Below are 27,565 nucleotides of genomic sequence, written 5' to 3' on the forward strand. Positions count from 1 at the left end.
GACCTCCATTGCCGCTGGCTTAAAGGATGAATCACTTGAGAAATATTACATTTGACGTACAAAAATTTAAGATTACTGTTAGAGGATTGAAAAGGCCATTTTTTTCTGTTTAAAATATTGGAAGACCACTACTTTCGACCAAAAGGTGTGATTAAAGAACATATAAACTAGTCGTAGTACATATGAAAATAGCAAAATGTATAGCAATAGTAATATATATAAGATAAAGTTGGCTTATTGCGATTAGTTTAACGGTTGAATATATATATATATATATATATATATATATATATGTGACCTAATATGCTCTAATCATGGTAGGATATGGTTAGGTTTTGTATTGTGATGGGCAATGAGTAAAAGTGCATAGCAAAAAAACAGTGAAGAAATGACAAAAATAGATCCAGCGCAGAGGATCACTTGATCCTAGCTAGTAAGGTAGAATTAATAAATTATGAAACGGACCAATAAAAGCAATTTGCACCGAATTCAATAGAATTAATTAGTGAAAGTTAAGTGCTTGCAAAATCTTACCACTTATGCATTTTATTTTCGTAGTTTGAAAAGTAACAATTAACCCAATATTCTTACAAATGTCAGCAAGTTAGCTCACCTGTTAGCTCTTTCCATCTTTTTAAACGAAATGTCACTTACGTGCGTCAAACTTACTTTTTATCACCTGAACTCCTCAAAATGCCACCAAAAAGAGTAAATTGTTTTATTTTTTAAAAAAAAAAAGACAGATTAAATACAATTTTTTTAAAAAAAATAATAATAATTGTGCGAGCTTCAATACCTCCTATGGCCGGGCAGGAGTGGTTAAACCACCCAATGATCATTGGAGATAGTTTGGCCACTCCTGAATGGCCAAATGGGGGTGACTGAACCACCCCTAGCTGGCTAAGGGGTGGTTTCTAAGTTTTCTACCTTCTACACTTGTTTCTTTGCGTTTGTTGTGAGTTTTGGTCAAATTTTTGTTTTCACCGCTGGATCTGGTTGAATTGGCATTTCTGGGTGAGGTTGATTTTTGGCATTTCTGGTTTTCACTGTTGGATCTGGTTGAATCGGAATTTTTGGGTGAGGTTAATTTTCAGCATTTCTGGTTTTCTAGTTTTCACTGCTGGATCTAGTTGAATGGGCATTTCTCATTGTGTTTTTCAATTTGAATCGGCATTTTACAGGTTTTCCAGTTACCTGTGCAAGATGTCTTCATGAAATGAGATATGTGTTGTGATCTAAGTGGTGATTGAAGAACTTTTTTTTTGGGTGGGGGGGGCTGTTGACAAGGAGAAGATCTATGATGGTGTGCAAAAAAAGTTAAATAACCGCTAACCGCCTTTCAACTAACCGCATTTTCACCCCCTAGGGTCGATTATCATTTTTTAATTTTAAACTTTGAAAGCTAAAATACAAAAGTGATGATACTTTAATAGGTTAAAGACATTTTCCCCTTAATTTAAATAAAAGTACTATTCAAAGAGAGGGGGGGGGGGCGCCCAATGGGTTTAGTGGTGGAGGCAGAAAAAATACAATTAATTAAGGCTCCGTTTGTTTCGATGTAAAACATTTATATGACAAAAGGTAAAAACAAATGGAGCCTAAACCTTTTTAATCATCCACCCGGCCAACAATTTTCAGAGATGTTTCCATGTAATTACCTCGACAAGTTAAAAAATGATCATAACTTCTATAAAATGGATCTAGGCATCTAGCTAGTTAATGGAAGTCAAAGCCGAGAGCAGGTAAGTTATACAAACAAATAAATACATTTGAATCAGCAGCAAGAGTCTTGTAATTGTAATTCTACAGAAAGTCTTTTGAGTTTTGATAAATAATAGTGTAATAATAAATAAGCAATGATGTCAAGCAACCAGGAATTGAGATATCAGATGGGACAAGAATACCCGGCAGCCTAAGCTTGTTAGGCTGCTATACTAATTACAATGATGATCAGTAGCAATGATCTATATACAACATTTTAGTCAGGCAACAGTGGTAATCTGTCCACACTGCATACTGAACCATTTGTATCGCCATTGGCACTGACGAAGTCATCAAATCCTCCATCAGCACTGTCAGTCTCACTGGTTTCTCCATCCTCGCCTATCCTTGCATGGAAGGGAAGGATACGGAGATGTATATCTGAATCTGAACCAATTCTCTCTGCTTCTAGTTGGTACTTTCGAATAAGGTCCATCTGAAGAGCCCTAATATTGTATGGCCTCGGGAGTAGCTCCACCGGTTCTCCTTTTGGGATGACTACCTGCTCAATGGCTATTCTTGCCTCCTATAAGATGAAGAACTGCTTAATTGAGCTACAATGGCATCCAAATCTAATGAACTAGCTTACCTAAATCTATCCATGAAAGAGCAACTGTAGGTAGTGTACAGGCATGTGTTATATTAATGCATGACAAGAATAGCTATATAGTAAACTAGAAGATCCTTTATTACCTCTAAGGCATCAAGCTTCTCCGATGATTTCATCTCATCTGCTGGTTCATAATCCTTCAAACCATCTCTCAGATCACTCATTAATGCCTGTATGGCCTTTGTTATTTGAACCAACGAGCTTGCCTAGAAAAAGTAGAGAACTTCATGGTCAAAAGTTTGATGACTAAGGGCTAGAGTTGAAACTAAGAAAGCAATTGTAATTAATTACCTTAGTCACATGAATGGGTATGTCATGAGATTTAGCAGCAGCTTGAATCCGGGAATTCTTCTTAAGCTTGGATTGCAAGGCAAGTAGTGCATCTGCCTCGCTGATATTATCAGTTAACCGAATGGCAGCATCTTCCATTTTCAACTGTTTAATCACTTGAATCACAGTTGCCTCCAGGATCTAGAATAACTGCAAATTGTATGAGTTCCATATTGGATAGTTTCTTATTATACAGTACTACCCCTCGTTCGGACAACAAATTGCTGATAGTTCATTGAAATTAGAATTTTCTTAAGTAATTGAAAGAACTGTTGTGCCAGCATCCCTCTATAATTTACATATCTAATTTATCGTACAAACACACATGAACATATGCACAAATGCGCATGGATCAAATCATGAACGCATGCTGCAAACAATGGGTCAACTCACACATGTACATGCGAGTATACATAATACATAGACACAGATATACACAAACATATAAATTCAAAAGAGTGGGAGTCGAGAGGAGAGATATAGGGGTGTTCATGTTGCCAATGAAACCAACTGGGTTGATGCTACTGCACTGCAACGGACCGACCTTGGTTGGTTTTTGTTAGAAAGGGCATTATTGTAATAAAAGGGAAAAATAATATTTTGCATGCCTTTGTTGTAATTTTTTCCTAATATATAATTAACTATTGATCTCGATTATAAGCATGGTCTCTAACTAAGAGAACATTAGTTCAAAAGATATGGTTGGTAAAGTGAACATCCATTTCAAACTGACTCGGTTTCTTGACCCCAGGCCAGCCCCAACTAAGACCAACGCTCATTCTTTATATTGCGCTGAGCTAGTGTAAAGGAGCAACAGACACAGTTGGTCTCAGCTGAGCTTGAACAAGCATTTTCAGCTATGGGCTGAGCCTGAGCCTGAGCCTGAGCCTGAGCCTGAGCCAGCATGCTCAGCCCAACCCGATTGACAGCCTTAATAACATCTGAAGTCTCTTAAGTAACCTTTCCAAATAACATCAGAACTGAATAATTTAGACATTAATTGAAAATTAACTCCACATACAAAGACAGTATTAATTGGAAGGTGATGTCATACCCCATAAACAAATAGGCGAATGGGCACCCTTTCTTCCCAACAATCCTCTCCCACATTTGCAGGGACTTCAGAAGTAAAAGCATCATGGCCAGTTCTTCTATTGGTCATCTCTGGAGCATCCTCAAACATAATCTCATTTTTCTTGTCAGAGGAAGTGTGAATAAAAGGATCCTTTTCTGAAGCTTCTGTAATTGCATGAGAATTCATCTTGCGAACTTCAACCTTCGGAAAACGACCTTTGCCAATAGGAGTAATAACAACTCAAACAATAAGAGCAGTTACCAATGTCATATCTTAAATTTAGGTATCAATTTATGAAGTATGAGGATGGAAAATAACACATTAAGGTTATATTTAGTACGCGGAATGGCTATTCCATTAGAAAAAATGAATAGCTTTTATTAGACATGAAAGAATGTGGAATAGAATAGCTTCGGTGTTAGAGTATATGATAAGGATCTAATACTTGGAAATAGTCATTCCCTCATGGTCCATAAAAATGGCTATTTCAATGCTATCTAATTCCACATTCTCTCATTTTTAATAAAAATTATTCATTTTCATGATGGAATAACCATTTCGCGTACCAAACATAACGTAAGTATTTTTCTTTAAAGGAAAAGGGAAATCACACCTGAGAGAATCGCATCCACTGTTGACTCTAGACTACGATGAACTCGCAATTCAGCCTTTGAAACTATCTCCACCCCACAGCTAAATGTTGCAGGTCCTTTCCTTTCCAAAACTGTCTTCTGGACACCCCTTCGACTTGCCTCTTCATCCCCTAGTGTGACGCTCTAAAAAATGATTGCATCAATATATATTACCAACTAGAATGGAGGTACATCATTGTTTTCCTAGGTCCAATTCACATAACTGAGCAAGGATGATTGACATATTGAGTATTTGTTTATTTCTGTTTTTTTTTTTTTTTTTTTTTGGTTATGGGTGGGTGGGGAGAAAGAGAGAGAAAAAGAATCTTTTTTTTTTTTTGGCTGTGGGGGGGTGGGGAGAAAGAGAGGGAGAGAAAAAAAGATTCACATCAAAGTAGCAGTATGGATGGGATGGCTATGCTGCCTCTACCACTTTCTCTTGCACAAAGTGGAAATGAGTAGTTGAAAATCAAGAAGCAAAAAGTAAAAATGAAAGCAAAGGAGAAAAGAAATATATTTAAATGAGAAACTAGAGTATCATTAAACTGTGACATTCTACAGAGTTAAATCTAATATAAGAATAAAACACTTCTAATTCATATTTACTTTGAGGTATTATGTGATAAAGCACCTTCGACACCTGCTTGCCTCTTTGTTTTTCCAAATTTTCATTAAGAAAGACCCATTTGTGAGGAAGTTGCTAATGTGTTTTACATGAGTGAGTCTAAGTATCAGATGGGAGATTACCTTCTTTTAAATTTATTTCTATATTATTAGGGAGATTTCCTTCTTTTAAATTTATTCCTATATTTTAGGAGCTTCACTCTCAAAATTTTGCCAAACAAATCACTTGTTGTAAAATATTTTAGCATAATTTTGAAAGCCCTTGTGACCGTGAGCTTGCATGTGTTTCTTGTTGAAACCTAACTAGGTGATATTTATTGGCATATATATATATATATATATATATATATATATATATATATATATATATATATATATATATATATATATATTGTTGCTATATCTTGAGGTAGTTATTAAATCATCACTCATCCCAAAAGCTTAGATTGATAGAAAAAATGGTTAATTTTAATCATTTAATTAATATTCTAACACTCCCCCACACCACACATATGGGCTCAAACTCTCTCTTAACAAGTGAGTCCCAACATGTGAAATGTTTAATTAAAATAGAAGGTGAATTACCTATACAGGGTTCGAACTTAGGACTTCTACTCTGTTACGAAGTTAAATCACCAATTATCCCAAAAGTTTAAACTGATAGGAAACGACGAATTTAAACTTTTGGAATAATTGCTAATTTAGTAGTAGTTATTATCTGGTTTTTTTTCTGAAGGAGACCTCCCAATGTTATATTTAGAAATAAGGATTCTATTCCTAAAACTTTATAGACACAATCTTCTTTTCTGTAGGTGTTATTCAAATGCGAGACCTTTCCACTGTTGATTAGGAAACTCTCTTAATACCTTATCAGATTTTATTGTTGATTGTATTGTCATTATTCTCAGATTTTATTTTTCATTATTGCTGTAATCTGCATTAACTATATTACCACAGTAATTAGTATTATGTTTTATATTTAAGCATTTAGATGTTCAAGCATGGCTACACATCAAAGAATACACAAGCTTTCTTCTCCCTTCTTTATTTTTTCCTTCTTTCTATTTTATTCAACTTAGTATTAGAGCATTAGAATCCTAGGAGATAGGAGTCTGTTAGTGGTGGTGGGAGAACATAAACTCGATCGAAGACCATTGCGTCATCCAAATGTTGAAGCTAGGATGATGGAAACTACAAGAGTTGTGCTCGAGGCCTCATGAGCGTATTCTCTGTATACTCCAAAGGTGGTTGAAGCACGGTGGTTATAAGTTCCATTCGTCTCGCCAAACAAAACAGCAACCGAAAGTGGTGTGCCCTAGGTGTCTATGTGTTTTTTTGTTTTCTGGATTCTAAGGTGTCAGGTGCTGTCTTTCGAATGTTTTCGGCACACATCTGGTGTTTTGCGATGACGTTAATGTGTTTCCTGGTGACTGACCACGACAATGTTATATAGGGCGAAAAAGACAGGTGGTTTCTTTGTTTGAGGTGTAAACTGCAAGTCGTTGGGGGAAGGTCAAGCTGCAGGTCATTCAGTGCAAGGCAAACTACATGTCGTACAGTGCAAGACAAAACGACACATTGCTTAGCGCAATCACTTGCGACAGCCACACGGCCTCCAAAATAAGTCCTTCAGTGAGGTTAAAAAAAAAAAAAAAAAGAAAGAAAGAAAGAAAAAAGAAAAAAAGGGATTAGAATATTTCTCATGGCTTCATGTCTACTTTTATGATATGATTTGTCTTGTTTTAGTCATTCATATTTGATACCTTGCTGAGCCTGGTTGTGTATTGAAGCTATTTAGTTGGATGTCTAAACTCAAGATGTCATAAACGAGTCAGAAAGGGAATAGAGAGTCGGATCGCCTCTCATAGTGAGAATTCAAATCTTCATAGACGAGGCTCAAGAGGTCAAGGGGGTCGTTCAGGAGGTGGAACCAAGCCTCGAGCCAATCATACTTACATGGTAGAGCAAACTGTTTTTACTAGATTCTAGTTCTACTTCTGCTAATATTAGTGTATTTAACAAGGAAGAAGTAGACACACTTTGTCGGCTTATGTCTCGATTGGAAACATTTGTTGCTGCTTCCTCCTTTGTCCATATAGGTAATTTTCTCATGGCTCTGAATGCATCTGCTACTCCATCTAACAATTCTTGAATCATTAACTCAGAAGCCTCTGATCATGTGACTGATATATCTACCCTAGTTTCTCCTTACAATCTTTGTTCTCACATGGAAATAGTTAGAATAGTCGATGGTTTTCTATCGTCAATGTCTGGTAAAGGCTTCATTTCTGTCACAGCTTCTATGTCATTGTCATTTGTTCTTTATATACCAAATTTTGCAACTAATTTATTTCCCATTGCTCGTATTACCCATGAGTTAAATTGTAGTCATCTTCTCTTCTGATTATTGTTTTTTCCAAGACCTAGTCACGGGGAGGATAGTTGGCAGTGGTAGCTTGAGAGATGGTCTATACTATATGGACTCTCATCCCACAACACAAGCTCGGCTCACACAGGCTTATCACACCGTTCAGTCAAATGACTCTACAGCAAGAATTTGGCTTTGGCATTAGCGGTTAGGGCATCCTTTTCTGTTATTGCAACTGATGTTTCCTTCCTTATGTTAAAGTGTTCCACATCGGCAAGAAATGCATGACTTGAGCACTTTATAAGCCATGATGTCCTCTCCTCTTTCAAGACGTCTTTTGAGAGTGAGTTAGACCCATGAAATTTTACATGGTATTAGAGCGGGTTCCTTAGACGATGATGAGCCTTTCCCTCCAGATATTGAACACGTGTTTGGCCAAAGTTGCTACACGTGAGGGTGCGTGTTAAAGTGTCTCACATCGACAAGAAATACATGACCTGGGCACTTTATAAGCCATGATGTCCTCTCCTCTTTTAAGGCGTCTTTTGAGAGTGAGTTAAGCTCATAGACTTTTACACCTTATTCTTGCATAATCATATTTCTAAGTTTCATTGTAAAACTTGTGAACTTGCTAAACATCATCGAGCATCATTTTCTACTAGTATAACTAAAAGTGATGCACCTTGTGTTCTTCTTCATACTGATGTTTGGGGTCTTTTACAGGTGGTTTCTTTATCTGGTCATCGGTGCATTGTATCTTTTAATGAAGATTTTTCTCGGATCACCTGAGTCTATTTATTAAAAGGTAAAAGTGAGTTGTCCTCTATTTTTCAGATATTTCACAGCATGATTCAAACCCAATTTAATGCCTCTATCGAAATTGTTCGTTCTGAAAATGGGGGTAAGTATCTGTCTAGTAATCTTGGTACATTTTTTCGTGAACATGGTATTATCTATCAAACCACTTATGTTGGATCCAAAATACTTTTCAATTTCAGCACATCAATATCTACTGATAATAGCTTAAATATACACATTTATGCTATTAGAGTAAGCATTATTATACCTTACTTTGTATTAATTCTTGCATTTTATAATTAATTGTGAAAGAATGTCTAATTATTAATTTTGAGCTTATAGTGTCACAATAATGCAAGAGATTCGCTTTTTGTAGGATTTGGTGGAGGTCGTAAAAAAATAAATGAAGAGAAGACAAAATTGAAGACCAAAAAGAAAAAGAATCAAAAACTTGAAGGACATGCGTGGGACCTAAAAAAAAAGGAAAAATGAAGAAAGAAGAAAGGAAAGGTGCATGCTGCAGCAGCCGTACTGCAGGAGCAAAGAAAAAAAGAAAAGAAGGAAGAGAAGAGGTGCCACATTGCAAGGAAAGAAAAGAAAGAAGCGCAGCGCAGGAGCAGAAGAAAAAATAAAATAAAATGGCGATGGAACCTTTCTTCTTTACGAAGAAAGGTTGAAATTTTTCCAGCTATAACAGCCTCTCTTCGGACGCATTTCGTGAGATTTTTTTTTAGCTAGCGATTTTTTTAGTTTTTTTTAGACTCTCCTGCTCTCTTGACTAGAAGCAGGGGATATCTTTTCTTTTTAGTTTTCTCTTGGACTGAAAGCACAGTGACGACAAGCAGCAGAGGAAGGGGCTCTTATGTAGGGGATTTGTCCCTAATTTCAAGTTCTCACTTTTCCATGTATTTTCATTTACATTCTATAAAGTATTTTAACACTATGAGAGGCTAAATTCTCAACTAAGGTTGAGGATGAAACCTCATTAATGAATTTCAGCAATTATTTTTTTAGATTTGATTTTGCCCAGAATAATGTATAATTTGAATGATTAAAATTGTTCTTGCTTCATATCAATTAATAGATGATGAATTCTGGATATGAGTTTAATCAGGTTTTTCTCATGATCTAGGATTATTTTTATTGATTGACTGTTTGGTTTATATTGTGATTTTAAAATTGGATATCTGTTGTGATTTGTTTTTGAACGGATACAATAGATGATATGGTTTTAATCTCTTTTAAAAGCGAAGAAGAACATGCTTTAGATTTTTGTTAAGGATTTTAACGATGATATTTTCTATGGTAACAAGATTGATTTCTAGATTATCATGTAGAGTATGGGTAAAATCAATGATCAAGAATATATGTTGTCATGAATTAATGAGGACTCCACAACCTTATTTCTTTTTATCTTGATAGTTTACTGCTTTTATTATTTATTTTTTTTTGATTAATTTCATGTTTGAATTTATTTTTATTTCTGAACAACGATGTTTTTTTGAACTAGATTAGGATATATTTAGTTTAGATTTGATTAGTTTTTCTAAAATTATACAAGTCCCTGTGAGTTCGACCTCGCGCTTGCTAAACTTTACTTCGGTACGGTTCGTGTGCTTGCGAGTACATTAAAACTTTCACAAGTTTTTGGCACCGTTACCGGGGGACATGAGTAGGAAAACGAATTAGATCCCAAACTGAATTCATTCTTCTACTAATGTAGTTAGTTTTATTTTAATTTTTATTAAAAAAAAAAAAAACAGAATATTCAAATTTTGGTTTCGGGTGGTATATGAGTGTGTGGGAGCGTGATCACACACATCGTCTTGTTAGAGTTGAACTTTCCACAATGGTAGAACACGTCGGTGATACCAAGACTCTAAGAGAGTTGTTTTCACCCATTACCATTAATCCTCCTTGCATAGTGTTGCCTACAACCACCGCGGCACACTTTGAGTTGAAGCCCCATATTATTCAACTCCTTCCGTCATTCCATGGGTTTGACCATGAGGATCCTTACCAACATGTGAAGGATTTCCTTGAAATATGTTCTACATTCAGGTTCCAAAAATTTTCCAATGAGTCGGTGCGTCTTAGGCTTTTTCCTTTCTCTTTGAAGGAGAAGGCAAAAGCGTGGCTGAATTCTAATGTACCCAGATCCATCAACTCTTGGGAAATCCTTGTTACTAAATTTCTGAACAAATTTTTCCCTATGTCAAAGACCAATGCCCTTCGTCGTGAGATAACTGATTTCACTCAAGAGGAGCATGAGAAGTTCTATGAGAGTTGGGAAAAATTTAAGGATTTACTTTTGAGATGTCCCCATCATGGATTTGAGACTTGGCGTCTCGTCCAATACTTTTACAACGGTTTGACCCAATCTAACTGTAACATGATTGAATCTATGAATGGTGGAGTTTTTTAAGCCTTACAAACAGTGATGCATTTGATTTTCTAAACAAGCTATCTGAAAGTTCCCAACAATGAGATTTTTCTAGTCATAGGGATAAATCTTGTAGTGTCCCTAAGAAAGGAGGCCTCTATGAGGTGAAGGAAGAGGCTGATTTGAGGTTGAAAATTGATTCCCTTGCTCGTAAAGTTGAGGCTCTCTCTGTGAGCCAATCAGTGAATTCTACCAATTTTCCTCCTAGCGAAGGTTGTTCCTTGTGTGGTAATCAAATGCATAAGGCCCAGAATTGTCATTCTTTGTCATCTTTTACCGAGAATTCAATGGAGAAAGTTAATGCTTTTCATGACTTTAGAAAGCAATCTGGAGGCCCATTTTCAGTAACCTACAATCCGGGATGGCAGAATCACCCCAATTTCTCTTGGAGGGAAAATCAGCCACTCAATCAAGGAGGATTTCCTAATCAAGCTCATAACCAATACCCTCCTGGATTTCGTGCGCCACCTCAGAATCAATTCTCATCATCTTCTCAATCTACTCCTCAATTTGTGGCACAACCACGACAACAATCATCTTTGGAGGAGTCTCTCAAAGCCTTCATGCAATCAACTCAACAGGCCATTCAAGAAATAAGAAGTTCCACGCAGATGAACACCCAAGCAATTTCAAAACTAGAAAATCAAGTTGGCCAGTTAGCAACCCATGTTGGAGAAAGGGAGAAAGGAAAATTTCCCAATCAACCTGTGCCCAACCCAAAAGGACAATGTGGCATCAATAATTCTTCTAGTTCTACTCATGACCAAGAGCATGTTCAATCCATTACTATCCTTAGGTCCAATAGACAAATTGATAATCAGTTCAAAACTCCAGAGTTTGAGAAGACTAACACAACTCAGAGTTCACAGGATGATCATCGTCATGATATGGAGAAGGACAATCCCAAACCTATCTCAATTCCTCTCCCTGTTCAGGATCCTAGTTCTTCCCAACCCATTGCTGCTAGTCCCACAGTCAGAAATTTTGTTCCAAAAGCTCCATTCCCTCAGAGATTAGCGAGACCCAACAAAGGTGCACAATACGGAGATATTTTAGAGCTTTTTACAGCAGAGCGGAGGTGTTTGTTAACACATACTATTAGGATTTTCAAAGTTTTCAACGGAGCTTCTCTGGGGTGAGTTTTCTGATTGTTTCATCCCTTCTGAGGGGCTGCTCCACAGTTATGCCTCTGTGGAGTTTCTTCTTCTCTAAGGCTCAATAGACAAGGTTGAGATGGAGCGTCGTTTCTCTGTGGAAGCCAAAAATTTGTCCTTCTCGGCGAAGGCAGATGCGTCTAAGCTTCATTTGGAGGAAAGGAGGAAGGGGTTCTGTGGGTATCTTTTTCCGGGTTTTCAGTGCTCTGAGTGGTTGTAGGCCATGGTGGAGGAGGCATTGATTGCTCCAGTGAAGAAGGATTTCATCTCATCCTACCGCAAAGATGTGAAAGCTTTGACGGTTCGTGGGGGAGGTAAGGGAAGGCAAATCAGGGCATTTGGATGCAAATTTATTTGCAGAGTCTGTGGCAGCAATGAGATTGCCTGTCAGTTTTTCAGCCAAGGAGCAGTTGCAGTGCTTCCAGTGATGGACTCTGCAGAAGTGGCAAATTCCGTGAAGGATTTGTTAAGTCATCTATTTCGATGAAGGGCCTCCTTTAGCGGAGGTTTCTCAACCCGAGCCCAGCTGTGAAAGCTTTAACTCCTCATACCTCGCTTTTAGAGTCGATCGTGTCATCATTGACTCCGGAAGTAAAGGAAGTTGGAGTTGTGGGGATTCCCTCCCCCTTGGGTGGTTGTGTCACTCCAACCATTAGAAAGGGTGATAATTCCAAGGTGAATGGTTTATCCCAATCTCAAAAGTGGCTAGTAGGTTTTGGTCCGTCTGGCAAGGTGGTTGTGTAGGAGCAGGGTGATGAGATCTAGAATGGGGAGGATGGAGATTCCCCTTATCCTCTAGGGGTTCTTCCTCCCAACATGGCATTGGATTGGGAGTTGGATCGTGTTGAGGACGAGGATCCGTCCCTGGCGATTCTAGATGCCTTTGAAATGACTTTCTTCGGGAAGTTAAGGTTGCGCGGCCTAAGACCAAAGCTAGGAGGGAGATTTTGAATTTGGTAAGCTCCATTAATTATGGTGATGCAAGCGCATCCTCTTAGCATAGGAAAGGCAATCTCACGTGTAGTAGAAGGGTGTGATTCTTGAGGGTTCGGATTTGAGGGCTTTTAGTTTTTGAGGGTTTGTTTCGTTTCTTTCTTTTTATGGGCTGTTTCGGCTATTCCTGTATATACTTCTTGTGTACTTATGGGCGCCTTATGCTTTTTTAATAAAATTTTATTACTTATAAAAAAAAAAATGTATTTTTGTTGGTTATCCCCCTACTCATAAAGGGTATAAATGTATCATCACCCATCATGAAAACGTTTTGTCTCGATGGATGTTACTTTTTTTGAGTCGCAACCATATTTTTCATCGATCGAAACTTCTCTTTTTTTTTTTTTTTGATAAGTAATATCATTAAAAAACACAAATCGCAATCAAGTACACAGTGAGTATATAAGATACACGGCTAAGAAGAAGAAGAAAACAATACAATGAAATCATTAAAACTAAGCACTAAAGGGGCGAGAAACGCAGCCGTCCAAGAGTATAAAGAATAAAAGAAAAAGGAAATAAGTTCCTCAATGGTTCTTTCTTTGTCCTCGAACTGTCTATTGTTACGTTCCTTCCACAAGCACCACAAACACAACCGCACTCCGAGAGCAACCACCTGTCCACCAGCAAGCAAATAAATCTACTACCCTAAGAGGCATAACCCAAGACAGACTGAAGGGACTAAAGATGGCATTCCATAGAGCGTGTGCGACCTCACAATGAGAAGAAGGTGATCCACAAACTCCCCATTCATTTTGCACATACAACATCTATCAATCACAATGACACACCTCTTTCTGAAAAGGATCTTCCCTAGCGCTGCCACCCAAGCGAAGAAAGCCACTTTCAAGGGAACCTTGGTCCGCCAAATGCTTTTCCAGGAGAAGTGAAGTGCCTCTTTGCAAGCAAGTGCCTTATAGAATGATCTAGCATTAAATTTCTCTTTGTGAGAAGGAGACCACCAAAGCTGGTCTTCCCCTTCACGATCCACTCTAGTAGAGTACAATAAGGTGGAGAAGGAAGCCAAGACGTCCACCTCCCAATCGTGGGCTGCTCGAAAGAAGCTAACATCCCACTTATAAGACCTGTTCTCCAACACCAAATGAGATGCAACGAGAGCATCCTTGTCACGAGCTATGTCATACAAAACTGGGAAAGCTTCCTTGAGAGGCATCTTTCCACACCACAAATCATCCCAAAATCTGATCCTGGACCCATTTCCCAAAATAAGTCTAGTATGGCTACAAAACAAACTCCACCCTTTCCTAACGTTCTTCCAAAGCCCAACTCCATGAGACTTAGGGGGGTCTAAGGAACACCAACCAGCACAAGAAGAACCGTACTTTGTATCCACAACAGATTTCCACCAAGCCTCTCTCTCATGTGCATAACGCCACAACCACTTCCCTAAAATAGCCTTATTAAAGATCCTCAAATTTAAGATGCCCAAACCACCTTCTGAAATAGGGGAGCAAACCTTGGACCAACTAACCAGGTGATATTTGAATTCTTCACCTACACCTCCCCACAAGAAGTCTCGATGAAACTTCTCTATACGATTAGCCACACAGGAGGGAATAGGGAAAAGAGAAAGGAAGTATGTAGAAAGATTGGAGAGAGTGCTCTTTATAAGGGTAACTCTACCACCCTTAGACAGATACAACCGCTTCCAACTAGCCAGCCGCCTCTCAATCTTACCAACTACATCATCCTAAATGGACTTAGTCTTAAAAGGGGCCCCCAACGGAAGACCGGGATACTTTAAAGGTAAAGAGGAAACTCCACATCCCAAGATGCGAGCCAGAGCATGACAAACAACAGCCGCTTGCTGATGAGTCAGCTACTCATGAGTCATATGAGCAACCGCCAATGGTGGAGCTGAGAGTTTACTCCAGACATCATAAAAGTAAGACTATTTCTATAAAAGTAAGACTATTTCTGATGTTACTTGTTGGACACCTAACCCTAACTCAGGTAATAGTACTTCCATCTTTGACTTGAACTTTTCAATACCTATTGCCAATGATATGAATCTTCCTATTACTCAACGTAAAAGGGTTAGATCTTGCACTCAGCGCCCTATATCTAACTTTGTCTCCTATCAGCATCGTTCCCCCTTGTATCCAAATTGTTTTCCATGTCTATTCCTCAAAATTTACAGGAAGCAATTAGTGATCCAAAATGGAGGGAAGCAATGTAGGAAGAGATGAGAGCTCTTCACAAAAATAACACATGGGAGCTAGTCCAGTTGGCTAGTGGAAAGGAAGCGGTTGGATGCAAATGGGTGTTTACAGTTAAGCATAAAGTTGATGGGCCAGTGGAAAGATCTAAGGTGAGATTGGCGGCAAAAGGCTTTACTCAAACTAATGGGATAGACTACAAGGAGATGCTTGCCCCATTAGCAAAGATGAATTCTATTCGAGTCCTACCTTCTTTGGAAGCAAACTTAGATTGGCCACTTTAGCAGCTTAATGTGAAGAATGCATTCCTTCATGGAGATCTAGAGGAAGAGGTATGCATGGAACTTCATCCTAGCCCTCAATTCTCAACTAAGGGAAAAGTGTGTAAATTGAAAAAGGCCTTATATGAACTGAACCAATCTCTAAGGGCTTGGTTTGAGAGAATGTCCCGATCTATGCCGAGATTCGGCAATAAACAAAGACAATTTATACACCGTTCATCAAACATTTGTCACAAAGAAAGGCAATTGCTTTAATTGTTTATGTAGACAATATTGTGTTGACTAGAAACGATGATGAAGAAACAAAGGTTGAAAAACTATTTGGCCAGTGATTTCGAGATAAGACTTGGGCAGCTTAAAATATTTTCTGGTCATTGAAGTACCAAGATTAAGGCAAGGTATCTTACTCTCCTAGCGGAAATATGTTCTTGGTCTACTCAAGGAAACAAGGACTCTCGGTTTTAAGGCTGTTGACAATCCAGTAAAGCAGAATAAAAAGTTACGAGAAAGGGATGAGTCTTCTAGTGGATAACGGCAGATACTAACAATTGGTTGGTAGATTAATTTATTTGTTGCACACCCATCCAAACATTTCCTACGCAGTTTGTGTAGTGAGCCAGTTCATACATCCACCACGAGAGTCCCATATGGAGGCAATTTACTAGATTCCTCGCTATCTAAAATCTTTACTAGGCAAAGGTTTGTTGTTCGCTCGACATGATCACAAAGAGGCCTATATAGATGCAGATTGGACTGGATCAATTATAGATCAGAGATCTACTTCAGGGTTTGTACACTTGTGGGAGGTAATCTAACTACTTGGCATAGTAAAAAACAAGCAGTAGTTGATAGGGTATTTTATCAAGGAAAAGTTGCGTGCAGGATTAATTTGTACACTGTATATAAAGTTACGAGAACAATCTGTAGATATTTTGACAAAAGGAGTATCTCATAGCGTCTTTCAGACAGCTTTATGCAAGCTAGGAATGCAAGATATCTTTGCCTCAACTTCAGGTAGTGTTGATTAGGAAACTCTCTTAATACCTGACAAGATCTTATTCTTGATTGTATTGTCATTATTCTCAGATTTTATTTTCAATATTGTTGAAATCTGCATTAACTAGTTTACCATGCAATTTGTATTAGGTTTTCTATTTAAGCATGCAAATGCCGTATGGTTACACATCGAATAATACACAAACTTTCTTCTCCCTTCTTTATTGTTTCCTTCTTTCCACTTTCTTCAACTCCCCATACCATCTGAGCTAGGACGTAAGCTTTTCAGCTACGACCTTACCTAGGTACTGAAATGCAGTCTATCATGAACTTGTAACACCATCTACATACTCAGTATAACATGCTGTTGCCACAATAAAACTGTAATTGGTAATCTGAATTTCACTCATACCAAGATAGAAAACAAGGGATCCACCTACGGAAATACTCATGAACCAGGGTTCGGTGATGGTAAAGATTGATAGCAAAAGGATCCCAAAGCAGTCACTGCCAAAATCTCCACTCTACCATCCACATTGAGTGAGAGATTGGCTGGGAGGTTCTTAAGAAAATTAGACATATATAGCTCTTAGAAACTTCAATGTTTGATAGAGACAAGCAAAATTACACAGTAACAAATACAATTTATATTCTACGAAGGAGAATGGAATACAACCTATAAAGGATGTATCAAACATGCTAAAATGAGAAAAGAATAAGCTTGGTACACTGCAAAAGCGAAGAATATTTCAAGAAAGTACAGTCATAATTACCAACAAAGGTAGTCTTATATAATAGTTTCAAGCATGAATTGTGAACTCTTCAAATAGCAAAGTCTATTTGAACCCTTATATATAAAGGAGGAAGCATGCAGTTGAGAAGTGAAAATATATGACAAAGCATGCATGAACCAGTTTGAACTAGTTGTCAAATGTATATCCTCCTAAGTTCTCATTTTTTCCATGCTATGAGCTGTAACAACTTGTTGCACTCCACACATTTTACATTTTTCCTTCTAAGATTGTCGCTGTGAACACATCATATTCCAGGCACTGACACCTGAGCATATGTCTTAGTTGCACATGTCACTTATAAAAGTTTCAAGTCCCCAAATATATACTTCATGCAGTAAACTAATTACACTTTCTAACTTGAAAATTAATTACCTCACCTGTATTCCTCCAACAAGCATCTCTAATGCAGGATTCATTATCAAATTCTCAATTGTTATGCCATGAGCAGTGGCAACTAGCTGAATCCCACGTTGTGCTATCGTGCTTGCAGCCATCGCTTCAAGTTTTGTGCCAATTTCATCAATTACAATTACTTGAGGCATATGATTTTCAACTGCTTCTATCAGTACCTAAACAGAAAAGTTAAAAATAAACCAATACCCTTTCTAACAAACTTATAGAAGAGCATAAAATAGAAATTGAAATAAATTTAGTGCTATTAGCTATAATAGAAAATGAAATAACGTATGAGCACCATGTTTTGAAAAAAATTGGACAGAAACACATCTAGCATCATCTTAATATTCTACATTTGTATAAGATTTTACGTAAAAGTGATCATATTTAGAAAACAAGACTCTTGCCTGGAGAGGACTTTAGATAACGAAGAATCAGATAAATCTATTTTCTGATCATGCCCCTTCCCTACCACAGCCTCCACATACAAACGTCGACCATTCTCCACTAACTACGACAACGACGGAAAACAATCGTGGGTTTTTTCTTCTCTGCTCCCAACATTACCATGAGGCTTGATAAAATTGACCACCTTCCTCATCTGTGCAACACAGTCACCACACCCTCTTCTTTCATGGTCCTCCGGAATAACAATGAAACTTCGCCACCCTTCTACACCCTTCTACACCATACTCTGATAACTCCAAAAAGCTTCCATAGCTATTCACACGCCTCTGTGCAATATACACTACATCCCCAGACCTAAATGACCAGTAAAAATCTCTCAATTTCTCTCCCCTTATCAATTCCTCCACCATCGATCTCAGCCACATCACGCTCAACTTGCCCAATATCACCGTCGATAGGTTCCTTTGCTCCTCTCAGCAAAAGGAATGCCTCCTTTCCCCTCTTCATATCGAAGCTTGAACGATTTTGCTTCGACATAGAATAATCCCATATAACCCATCATTAAACAAGACAGTAGAATTGATTAAAAATAAAAATAAAAATAAAAACTGAATGATTCTCTTTCAAACACGTCCTCACGCGCACATGCGCCACTTACTTTCTCGACTGACCATGTCCTCACGTGCTCGCACTCCACCTATCATTCCTTTGCTCACTAACATGATTTTTGACAAATCTCCCAACAATCTTGCTGCAGGTATATTTACAAAGTCTTTTGAGCTATAATTGCTTAAAGTTCATTTATTCCAAGTTAGGCTCATATGACATACATGGTCCAACTTGAAGGAGAGTACTGGAGGTTTATTAGAGGAAATTCTTGTAATAAGTACACCACAGAAGGGTATAGTAGTCTAATATTTAGTTTTCCCATATATAAATACATGAGAATAGCGAAGGAGAGTCAGTGATTTTTCTCCTCTAATTAGTAAACCATAATTTCTTCACTACATAATAATTAATATTGTAAGAGCCAAGAATTCTATAAACTCAATCTTTCTTCGAAGTATACAACTCTCCAAACCATGAAATTTCAAATTAACAACACCTCATTTTGTCACGCAAATAACAAATTCAAAATTTTCTTAACCAAAAACAGAATTGGAATCTTTTATTCCAGATCATACCTTGTGCTGCACTTCAGAGTCGGGGACTTGCATTCGGCGCGCATTTCCTATTCCTGCATGCGGTATATCACCATCCCCACCTATCTCATTGGAGGTGTCAACAATCATCACTCGTTTCTTGTAGTCATTTGCAAGCATTCGAGCTATTTCCCTGCAAATGTTGGGTAAAGTAGATTAGCACTACAATTTGATGGCTACACCATGAGTAACCAAGCATTTCTTAGAACAACACATATCAAGGCAAAATCCGAGATATTTCAAGAAAATTAGAGATATTTCAAGCAATGGTAAAAGATATATCATGGCAAAATCAGAACTTTTCAAATAATGCCAAGTTTGCAATATGAAAATTTCGAGAAAGCAAAAATTCCACCAGTGTGATAATGGTCCGCATCAATTTTGACTTTTACTACATAATAAATAATGTAAGGTGATCAATGGATTGCTCACACTCTTCTTGCACATACAAAACCAATCCATTACCATAATATTCATCTTTCTCAAGTTATCCAAAGTCAATATTTCCCTAATGCAAATCTATAAAGTTAACAAGTTCTAGAAGATTCAAAGAAGAGAAATTAGGAATATAGACTACAACCCAGTTTAAGAGAATTTCAGTCCTACTGTGCGGGATTATTTCTTGAGCGTTAGGTGCCCGTGGGTCGCGATAGTAGTTCACGAAGGGGCGTCTACAGGTGGGTTGGCTCCTGTCCGTCGAATATGTGATCGTCCTCTGGGTCAGCCGCTTGGGTTCCGGCTGTTTGCTGAGATGGAGATTAGTTTTACCGTGGAGTCGAAGACATTTGTCTTCTCGGTTCTGGATGGGGCGTCGAAGATGAGGGTGGGGGAGAAGAGAAAAAGTTTCTCCGGCGTAATTTTCATCAGTCCTTTGTGCTCCGAGTGGTTGGCTTCGACGTTGGAGTCACTTGTGGGTGTTCCGGAAGATCAAGCTTTCATCAAATCTTTCAGGGAAGGTTCGAGAGTTCTGATCGCTCGGAGAGGGTGTAACCAAGCCGGCCGTTTCTTAGAAGCAGCTTCTTTCGGGATGGGTGGTCGGAAAGGGTTTATCCTGATTCCTGAGGGACGTAGAGGGTGGGGATGGATCAAATTCTCCGAAGAGCTGAGGAAGTCCGCTGCTCTTTTCTCTGCTTCTGTGGGCGGGGAGAATGGGACCTTGCATGAACTGGCGGAGAATAAGGGGAAGGGAGTTGAGGTTTGGCCGGGTTTGGTTCCCTTTTCGAAGGGGCCCTCCTTTGTGGAGGTGTTGAAGGCAGGCTCGGTCGGTGTCGTGAAGAAGGGGCCTATCATGGGGGGTAATTCTTCCGGGAGTAAGGTCGCGCCAGTGGTTCACTGTGAGCCTGATCTTCTTCCGGCGGCGAGGGTGCTAGATGCAGATCTGAGGACGGCGGTGGACTGTTCTACTTTGGAGCCGTTCGATCCTTTGGGTAAGGACCAGCATCGCCGTCCACTGGGTAAGTCTTATCGTCCACGTGCGAGTTTGAAATTTGAAATCTCTAAGTTGCGCACGTGGAGTAAGCGGGTCATAGGGTCCAACATGGCTGTGGGCCGGGATGTTAACAAGCTTCTAGGTCGTCTTGCAAGGAATGGACTGTGTCGGAATGGTTTGCGCTTGGGATGCCTCATGCCGAAACCTAGTTCTTCACGGTCGTCGTTGCCGGAGACGACTTCGGTGGATTCTTCTGGGCTGTGCAATGGCGTTTCGTCGGAGATGGTGGTTCCCAGTGGGGACCTTTTGAGCGGAGACTGTTCTGAGCCGGCCACTGCGTTCGTCTTTCCTCTGCCGAGTGCGGATTTGCCGTCGCCGGCGACCGCTGTTCCTCCGGCGTCGTCTGGGTCTTTGAGTGGTGGAAAATCCTCTGGTTTTCCTTCCCTCTCAGGAGCCAATGAGCTGGGGAAGAAGCTTCGATCTCCCTCTTCCCCCTTCTTGCTAAGCTGTCCTTTTAAGTATTACTACAGGAGGGCTAGGGAGATCAGGGCAGGGCAGAAAGTGGTATGGAATGATGGGTTGTTAGATGATTCTTTGGTAGCCTCAAAGCATTCCGCAGATCCTATTCCTTTTAAGGAAACGGGTGGAGAGTCTCGTGCGAAAAAGAAGAACCAGACCACAGCTAATCAGGGGCTTTTTAAGAAGGGTTTCCTCAATTTACCCCCGATTGCTTCTGTCCCTCATGTTTTGCCGTGTGAGGTGAAGGACGTTGGGGCGGTTGGTCTCTCCTCTCCTTTGAGTGGATGCATCGTTCCATGTTCCATTGAAGGAAATGGTATTTCTCAATCTCAGAGGTGGCCCATCGATTCTGATCATAACGGGGAGATTGTAGTTTGGGAGGAGGAGGAAGAAGATTATTGGGATGGCTTGCCTTTGGATTGGGCACTGGAAGGGGCTTTTGGGGAGGAGGCCTTGGCAATTAGGGATTCCATGGAAGAAGAGTTTCAGCGGGAGAAAATGATTGCGCGCCAAAAGACTAAAGGAAAAAGGTAACTTCTTAATTTGCAGAGTTCCATCAACTATGGTGACGCGAACTATCCCTCTAGGCGTAGGATAGCCGGTCGGAGGATTTGTCAGGGTTCGAACATGGGTTCGGAGTTGGTTTCGGTCCCGGATCCCATTCTTGTCACCGATTCTTCTCATTTTCCTCTCCCGGTTTCTTCTTTGGCTTCCTCAGAGGCTGGTCGGAAGCATTCTGTTTTTGAGGACTTAGGGAGTGGGTCGGAGAATTCTGCTGTGGGTCCACAAGTTTCCATTGAGATGGGCTCGTCGGAAGGGAGGAAGCCAAAGCCGGTGGTGGGTCAAGGAAAACAACTCCAGCCTCTATCTCCTATGGAGTTGTCTATGGCATGCTCTTTGTTTTTCGGGGAAAAAGATGAAAAATCTATGGCTGTACTCTCTGCCCTTGACGAGGAACATACGCGATGGGATATGATTGAAGATTGTGAGCTTTAGGGGCTTAGGGGTTTAGGGGATTAGGGTTGGGTGGTTTCGTGGACTGTTTTTAATGGGGGCTGTTTCTATTTTGGGTTTTGGGGCTCTCGAGGGTTTTGGGTGGTGTTGGGTTATGGGGTTTTTGAGGGTCTTCTTGGGTTCTGCTTTATGGGCTAGCTGGGCTCTACCTTTGTATACTCCCTGTGTACTAAGGGGCGCCTTACGCTTTTTTATTGAAATTTCTACTTACTTATCAAAAAAAAAAATAATGTAAAATTTGAGGTAGATATATCAAACAGTACAATACAATTGCACACCACATTCCGGTGTTGTCCTTTTTAAGTTGTTAAACAGGGAACTACAGATCCAGGGATTTCACATTTGAATTCCAAGGGACTTTGCCATATGGGGGCTGACTCTTTGGAAACGCATTAGGAGGGGATGGGATGCCTTTGCTCGTTTTGGTAGTATAGAGGTGGGTGACGGCGCTCGGACCAAGTTTTGGCACGACGTTTGGTGTGGGGAACGTCCTTTAAAGAAAACCTTTCCGCAACATTGCTCGGGATATGGATGCTTTGGTGGCTGACCACATGCTAGTTCACAATGGAGAGGTGGATTGGGATATGAATTTCATCAGATTCGTGCATGATTGGAAGGTGGAAGTAGTTTCGTCTCTTTTCAATGCTTTGTATTCCGTTAGGTTGGGTTAGGGGAATGAAAGTAAGCTATGTTGGAATCCTTCGAAGAGACGATCCTTTGAGATCAAAACTTTTTATAAAGTTATCCTTCCCATTGTTGATTTCTCTTTCCCTTGGAAAAAGAACATTTGGAGGTCTAAGGCTCCTTTAAGGGTGTCTTTTTTCACTTGGACAGCTTTCTTGGGAAATATTCTCACCATGGATACTCTTCGTAAGCGTCACATCTTAGTGATGGATTGGTGTTGTATGTGTAAAACGAGTGGGAAAACACTTGATAATCTCCTTTTTCATTGTGGTATTGTGCAAAAGTTATGGAACTTGGTTTTTCAAATCTTTGGAGTAGAGTGAGATATGCCTGTCAGGATGGTGGAGCTCTTGGCATGTTGAAAAGGAAGGTTTGGTCTGAATGATTTTAACATTGTTTGGCATGTAATCCCTCCTTGTTTAATGTGGTGCGTTTAGAAAGAACGGAATGCTCGAAGCTTAGAAGATTGTGAAAAGACGAGTTCGGAGCTATAGCTATGTTTTCTGAAATCACTCTTAGAATGTATCTTTGTCAACACTCTTCTCAACATCTCTAGCTTTGTCAATTTTTGCGCTCTTTTTCCTCGTTCTTGATTTTGTTGGGCGTTTTTCTCTTGTATACTTCTTGTGTACTTTGGTTGGGCCCCTTGCACTTTTAATGAATTTGATTTACTTATCAAAAAAAAAAAAAAAAAAACACATTATTCACAATATAGAAAACACAAATAAAAAAATTAAGGAGAACAAATTGCTACTTCTGCATGTGCATCAAGTGTATTGGTAAATAGGAAAGACTAACCTAATAATCGTGGTTTTTCCCACACCTGGGGGCCCTATGAGCAACAAGGAAGACCCATCTTGCACCAAATCTTGCAGCAAATTAGCACTACCAGATAGTGCCCGACCAACTCGACAAGTTAAACCAATAATTGCACCTTTCCGATTCCTTATGGCACTAATGCGGTGTAATGTCCTACTGATGCCTGCTCGATTGTCAATCACAAAGTCACCAACCTGAGACATGTGCATCTAGTAAGTGGCAAGCATGATCCTTAACTACACCCAAGAGTATTGTACCATGTTACTTTATGGATCATAAGAATATTCTAAGGTAGTGATATGAGTTCATAGATTAATTACATCTGGACAGATATCGCATGAGCTTTAGACATTTTAAACCGGATGGGTTTACAATAAAAAACCAGCCCAACCATCCTCTTAACTTTGTTCTCATTCAACCAGTTCATTCAAACAACTGACCCAGCCACAAGTTCTAAGAAACTTGATCATCACCCTTAATACTGTAAGTATGACTAAACTTACCATACAAAATTAACTTTCAATAGAAGGCATTATTGATACTACAGCTTCTTTCCCTGACAACGAAGTTAACGCTAACCTTAGGGCATCTGAGTGCAATATGATGATTCTTCTCAAAACATACTCATGCTCAGTGAAATTTAGCAACAAGAACTACTCTCAAACAAGTATTGCATGTATGTAACTATTGGATTGTTTTTCTATATCAAGACACAATCCAGGCATTCATTCCATGGATAGGTTCAAGTCATTAAGGTCTCGTCCCACATAGCACATTGATAGCAAATCATCCAATTCTATCTAAACCATATTAAGAACAATAAAAATAAATAAATAAAACGTACACTTTTATCTCAATACCCTCCTTCATTCTAAAACTCTACAAGGCTGCCGTAGGCCAACTGTCATGAAAACTGGCAAGGTTTGAGATATGTGTGATGTTTCAAATGTCAATTTGTGTTTATTTTAGACTAAAAAGAGGTAAAGAAAGTGCTGTTCTTTGGTATATTGGGTAAGCACATAGATGTGAAAAATGACATGGATTGTGATATTTGTTTGACTTCAATTTCATATTATGTTGAGTGCTACTTGTCATCTTGAAAGGAAACGACCACCATTCTCCCATCAATTTCAATACTGCACCCACAAATTACGATATCCCTTGATATGAATATTCAAGAGTGCGCGTTCATGAAGAATAGCATTTTCATGCTATAAATCACAATGAGATCAACTATGTTCTTCGACGCCAACCAACAAACGCGCAAAATCTTATAAAAACTCAAGTCAATTAAAAAAAACAGGTGGTGGGCAAGAATCATCTTTCACCTGAGAAGTAGCATGTTCAAGATCCTCGGCAGTGATTGGAAAATCCGACAAAACATAGTCTCCAGAAGGAAACCGAGCCAGCGGCTTTCTACCCAAATCCATAACCACTTCAATCAACTGATGAAGCTCCGGGTGCTCGCAAACCCTCCGCCGCATTTCTTCTGGCAATAACGCCAAAAGGCGGCCCAATTCGACATCAAAATCATCGTCTTCAGGTGAAGGGCCAGCCGACGAGTTCAAACTCGAAGAACCCAGATAGGATTTTGGATACCCAGATGGATTTTTTGTGAGAAATTGAGGAACAAATAGGCGTGGTGGGAATCGGTGGGTGCAAGAGGGGATTTTGCACTGGGTTTTCGGAAGTTGGGGTTGGCGTGCGAGTAGAGTGATTAGGGGAAGTTGGTGGTGGCGAAGTAGAGGAGAATAGAGCATCTGTTTTGGCGGGAAGTGTAGCGTGGGCGTTGGGATTCAAAAGGAGATTTCTGAACCCTTGTGGAGAAGTTGAGCTCTTCAGCTCTTAAAATGGGTCGGTTGTGCTTCTGTGATTATTCTGATGTACGTGTAGCCTTTTTGGAGATTATCAGCCACAACTTATCAAATTCAAGCAAAAAAATCATAAGTTTCTCTTTTCCGTGCCTTGGACACTTATTGAAAAATAACTGATAAAAATTTATGGGATAATGAAATTCCATGTCATGCTAACTAGCTTTAGGGTTTTTTTTCTAAAAATTAAAAATTAAAAGTAAAAATAAAAATTGTCACGTGAATAAAGATGATCAGCAGTTGTATCTTGGGGTGACAATGTATCATATCTCAACTTATTAACCCCATCTAACTACACTGCATATACTCGCCTCCTTCTGAGCGTTATCTTGACCTACTGACCTGAAAACATAAAACCAAAACTAAAAAGCAAAAACTCATTATGCAACGCTTTTCATTCATTTTAGAAAATTAGTTGTGTTTAAATTTATTTTTTGGTGTAAAACGTTTTCTGGAAAATATATTATTTGGCTTTGGAAACTCCTATGCAAAACATACAGAAATATATATATACACATAAATAAAAATCATTTTTCTTTTCTTTAACGGTCTTTACATATTGTTACGCCCCATATGTTAGGATTGTGTGATCCAACTAGAGGGATAGTGACAACATTTTATGGCCGCGGAAGCGGGTGCAAACTACTTACTATTACGATGCACTCAACTCTGTGAACTAGTAGTGGCTAAACTTTCGCTTAAACGTACTTCAGTATGTTGCACCCAATAATAGCATTGATAACAAGCTTCATACATGCATTCTTAGGCCAAAACATTCATTAAAAATTATCATCTCATTATGAGTCCATCTTTTATAAACTTTTCATAACTTTTATAAATTTTCATAACTTTGGGCAGCATGATTAGTTTAAGAAAAATCGGTTTAGGATGCTTAAAAACTGATTAGAACATAAACTAAAACATGATTCTATGATACTAACCTTTAGTAAAACAAAATCAAATCATTAGTTCATGCGATCTATAACATGCTCTCATGAAAATCCATGCTTACATAGCCTATTCTAAGAGCCCTAGCTACCAACACCTTCCCTTCGATTTTCCGTAAATTTAAGAAACAAAATTACTTTTTGCTTCCCTATCCAAATATATTTCACAATAGTTTCCTATCTTTTCATATACCATTAATATATTATTTCTTTACAAAATACAAGCTTCCTACCTACCATATTTTTTTTTACAAAATTTCAACACAATCCCTAATGAAAGGCAAAACAAAGAGAGAGGAGTGAAATATTTTATATTAAAATAATGTATAGGTAAGCTAAAATAGCACTGTAGCATTTCTAATTTTTAGGGAAGCAAAAGAAAAACTGCTGCATTTGACTTTGTGATTTTATTTTTTTTTTAATTTTTTCCTACATTTAAAGAGAGAAAAATATTATAAGGAAGCTCTTGTTATTGCTCTAATATACTATCATGAATACTACATAATTTATGAGCTATTTGAATGAAACAAGCGTAGGATAATATTGAAAACTCACAAAGGGAACTAATAAAATAACTTGTGCTTGAGGTCCTTCAAAAATCGGCTTGATGAGAGAAAACGAAATTCTCTTATGGACGTACAGTAATGGTTTGCAGCTATTTTAGGGAGCTAGGTAGGGTTTTTGTGTTCAATCTCTTAAAATTTTGTTAGAAAAGTAAAAATTAAGCTATATGAATTTAATAATCTTATAAGAGCCAAATTCGAGTTTAGTTTATACCAATAAAAGTCATTTATATCCCATAAACTCCCTCCTTTCCAATTTCTCTCCTTAAAAGTTTCAAAATGGCTGTTCCATTTTACAACAAGCTTGGAGCAGCATATGTTTAATTTTTTTTTTTTTTTTTTGGGGGACTATTTTACAAAGAAATTAGGGATAGACTTTGGGACAAGGATCAAATGAAATAGTTAATATAAAGATAAAAGTAAAATTGTTATTTAATATTTTTTTTAAAAGAAAATTATAATTTAGCCTCTCAAACTATCAACCGTTCTACAGATAGCCTCCCGAACTACCAACACTTGATGAATTATAATCCTTCAAACTACTCAAAAGTTTCAAAAATGCCTAATTTGACCCAAAAAAAAAATAAAAATGAAATGCCTATAATACCCCTATCATAGTAGTTTAAAAGGTTAAATTGTAACTTTTTATTTTTTAAACAATTTTACCCTTTCAC

General features: G+C 38.6%; 1 protein-coding gene and 1 non-coding gene across 2 annotated transcripts; both read right to left on the reverse strand.

Annotated features, from left to right (window-relative positions):
• Positions 1–1,747: 1,747 nt before the first annotated feature.
• Positions 1,748–25,417, reverse strand: LOC133875656 (protein SEEDLING PLASTID DEVELOPMENT 1). Its single transcript, XM_062313856.1, has 9 exons — positions 24,839–25,417; positions 23,490–23,704; positions 19,028–19,178; positions 17,417–17,608; positions 4,390–4,552; positions 3,756–3,991; positions 2,663–2,842; positions 2,455–2,577; positions 1,748–2,287 (listed from the first exon to the last, which is right to left on the reverse strand). Exons 1-9 carry the CDS (start codon positions 25,268–25,270, stop codon positions 1,979–1,981), a joined length of 2,001 nt encoding a protein of 666 aa, XP_062169840.1. The 5' UTR covers positions 25,271–25,417; the 3' UTR covers positions 1,748–1,978.
• On the reverse strand, positions 10,426–10,532 carry LOC133876576 (small nucleolar RNA R71). The gene has a single exon (XR_009901570.1). It is a non-coding gene; the product is annotated as a small nucleolar RNA R71 (small nucleolar RNA).
• Positions 25,418–27,565: the final 2,148 nt, after the last annotated feature.

Source organism: Alnus glutinosa, chromosome 8 (genome assembly GCF_958979055.1).
Source record: "Alnus glutinosa chromosome 8, dhAlnGlut1.1, whole genome shotgun sequence".
NCBI lineage: Eukaryota > Viridiplantae > Streptophyta > Magnoliopsida > Fagales > Betulaceae > Alnus > Alnus glutinosa.

What these genes read in the sequence shown, in the direction of transcription:
- LOC133875656 (XM_062313856.1), bottom strand. Translation starts at nt 25,270, where the DNA reads ATGCTCTATTCTCCTCTACTTCGCCACCACCAACTTCCCCTAATCACT. An exon ending in TTGAACATGCTACTTCTCAG is followed by an intron (nt 23,705 to 24,838) that starts GTGAAAGATGAT and finishes CACATGTCTCAG; the next exon opens with GTTGGTGACTTTGTGATTGA. An exon ending in TTCGCCTATTTGTTTATGGG is followed by an intron (nt 2,843 to 3,755) that starts GTATGACATCAC and finishes CAGTTATTCTAG; the next exon opens with ATCCTGGAGGCAACTGTGAT.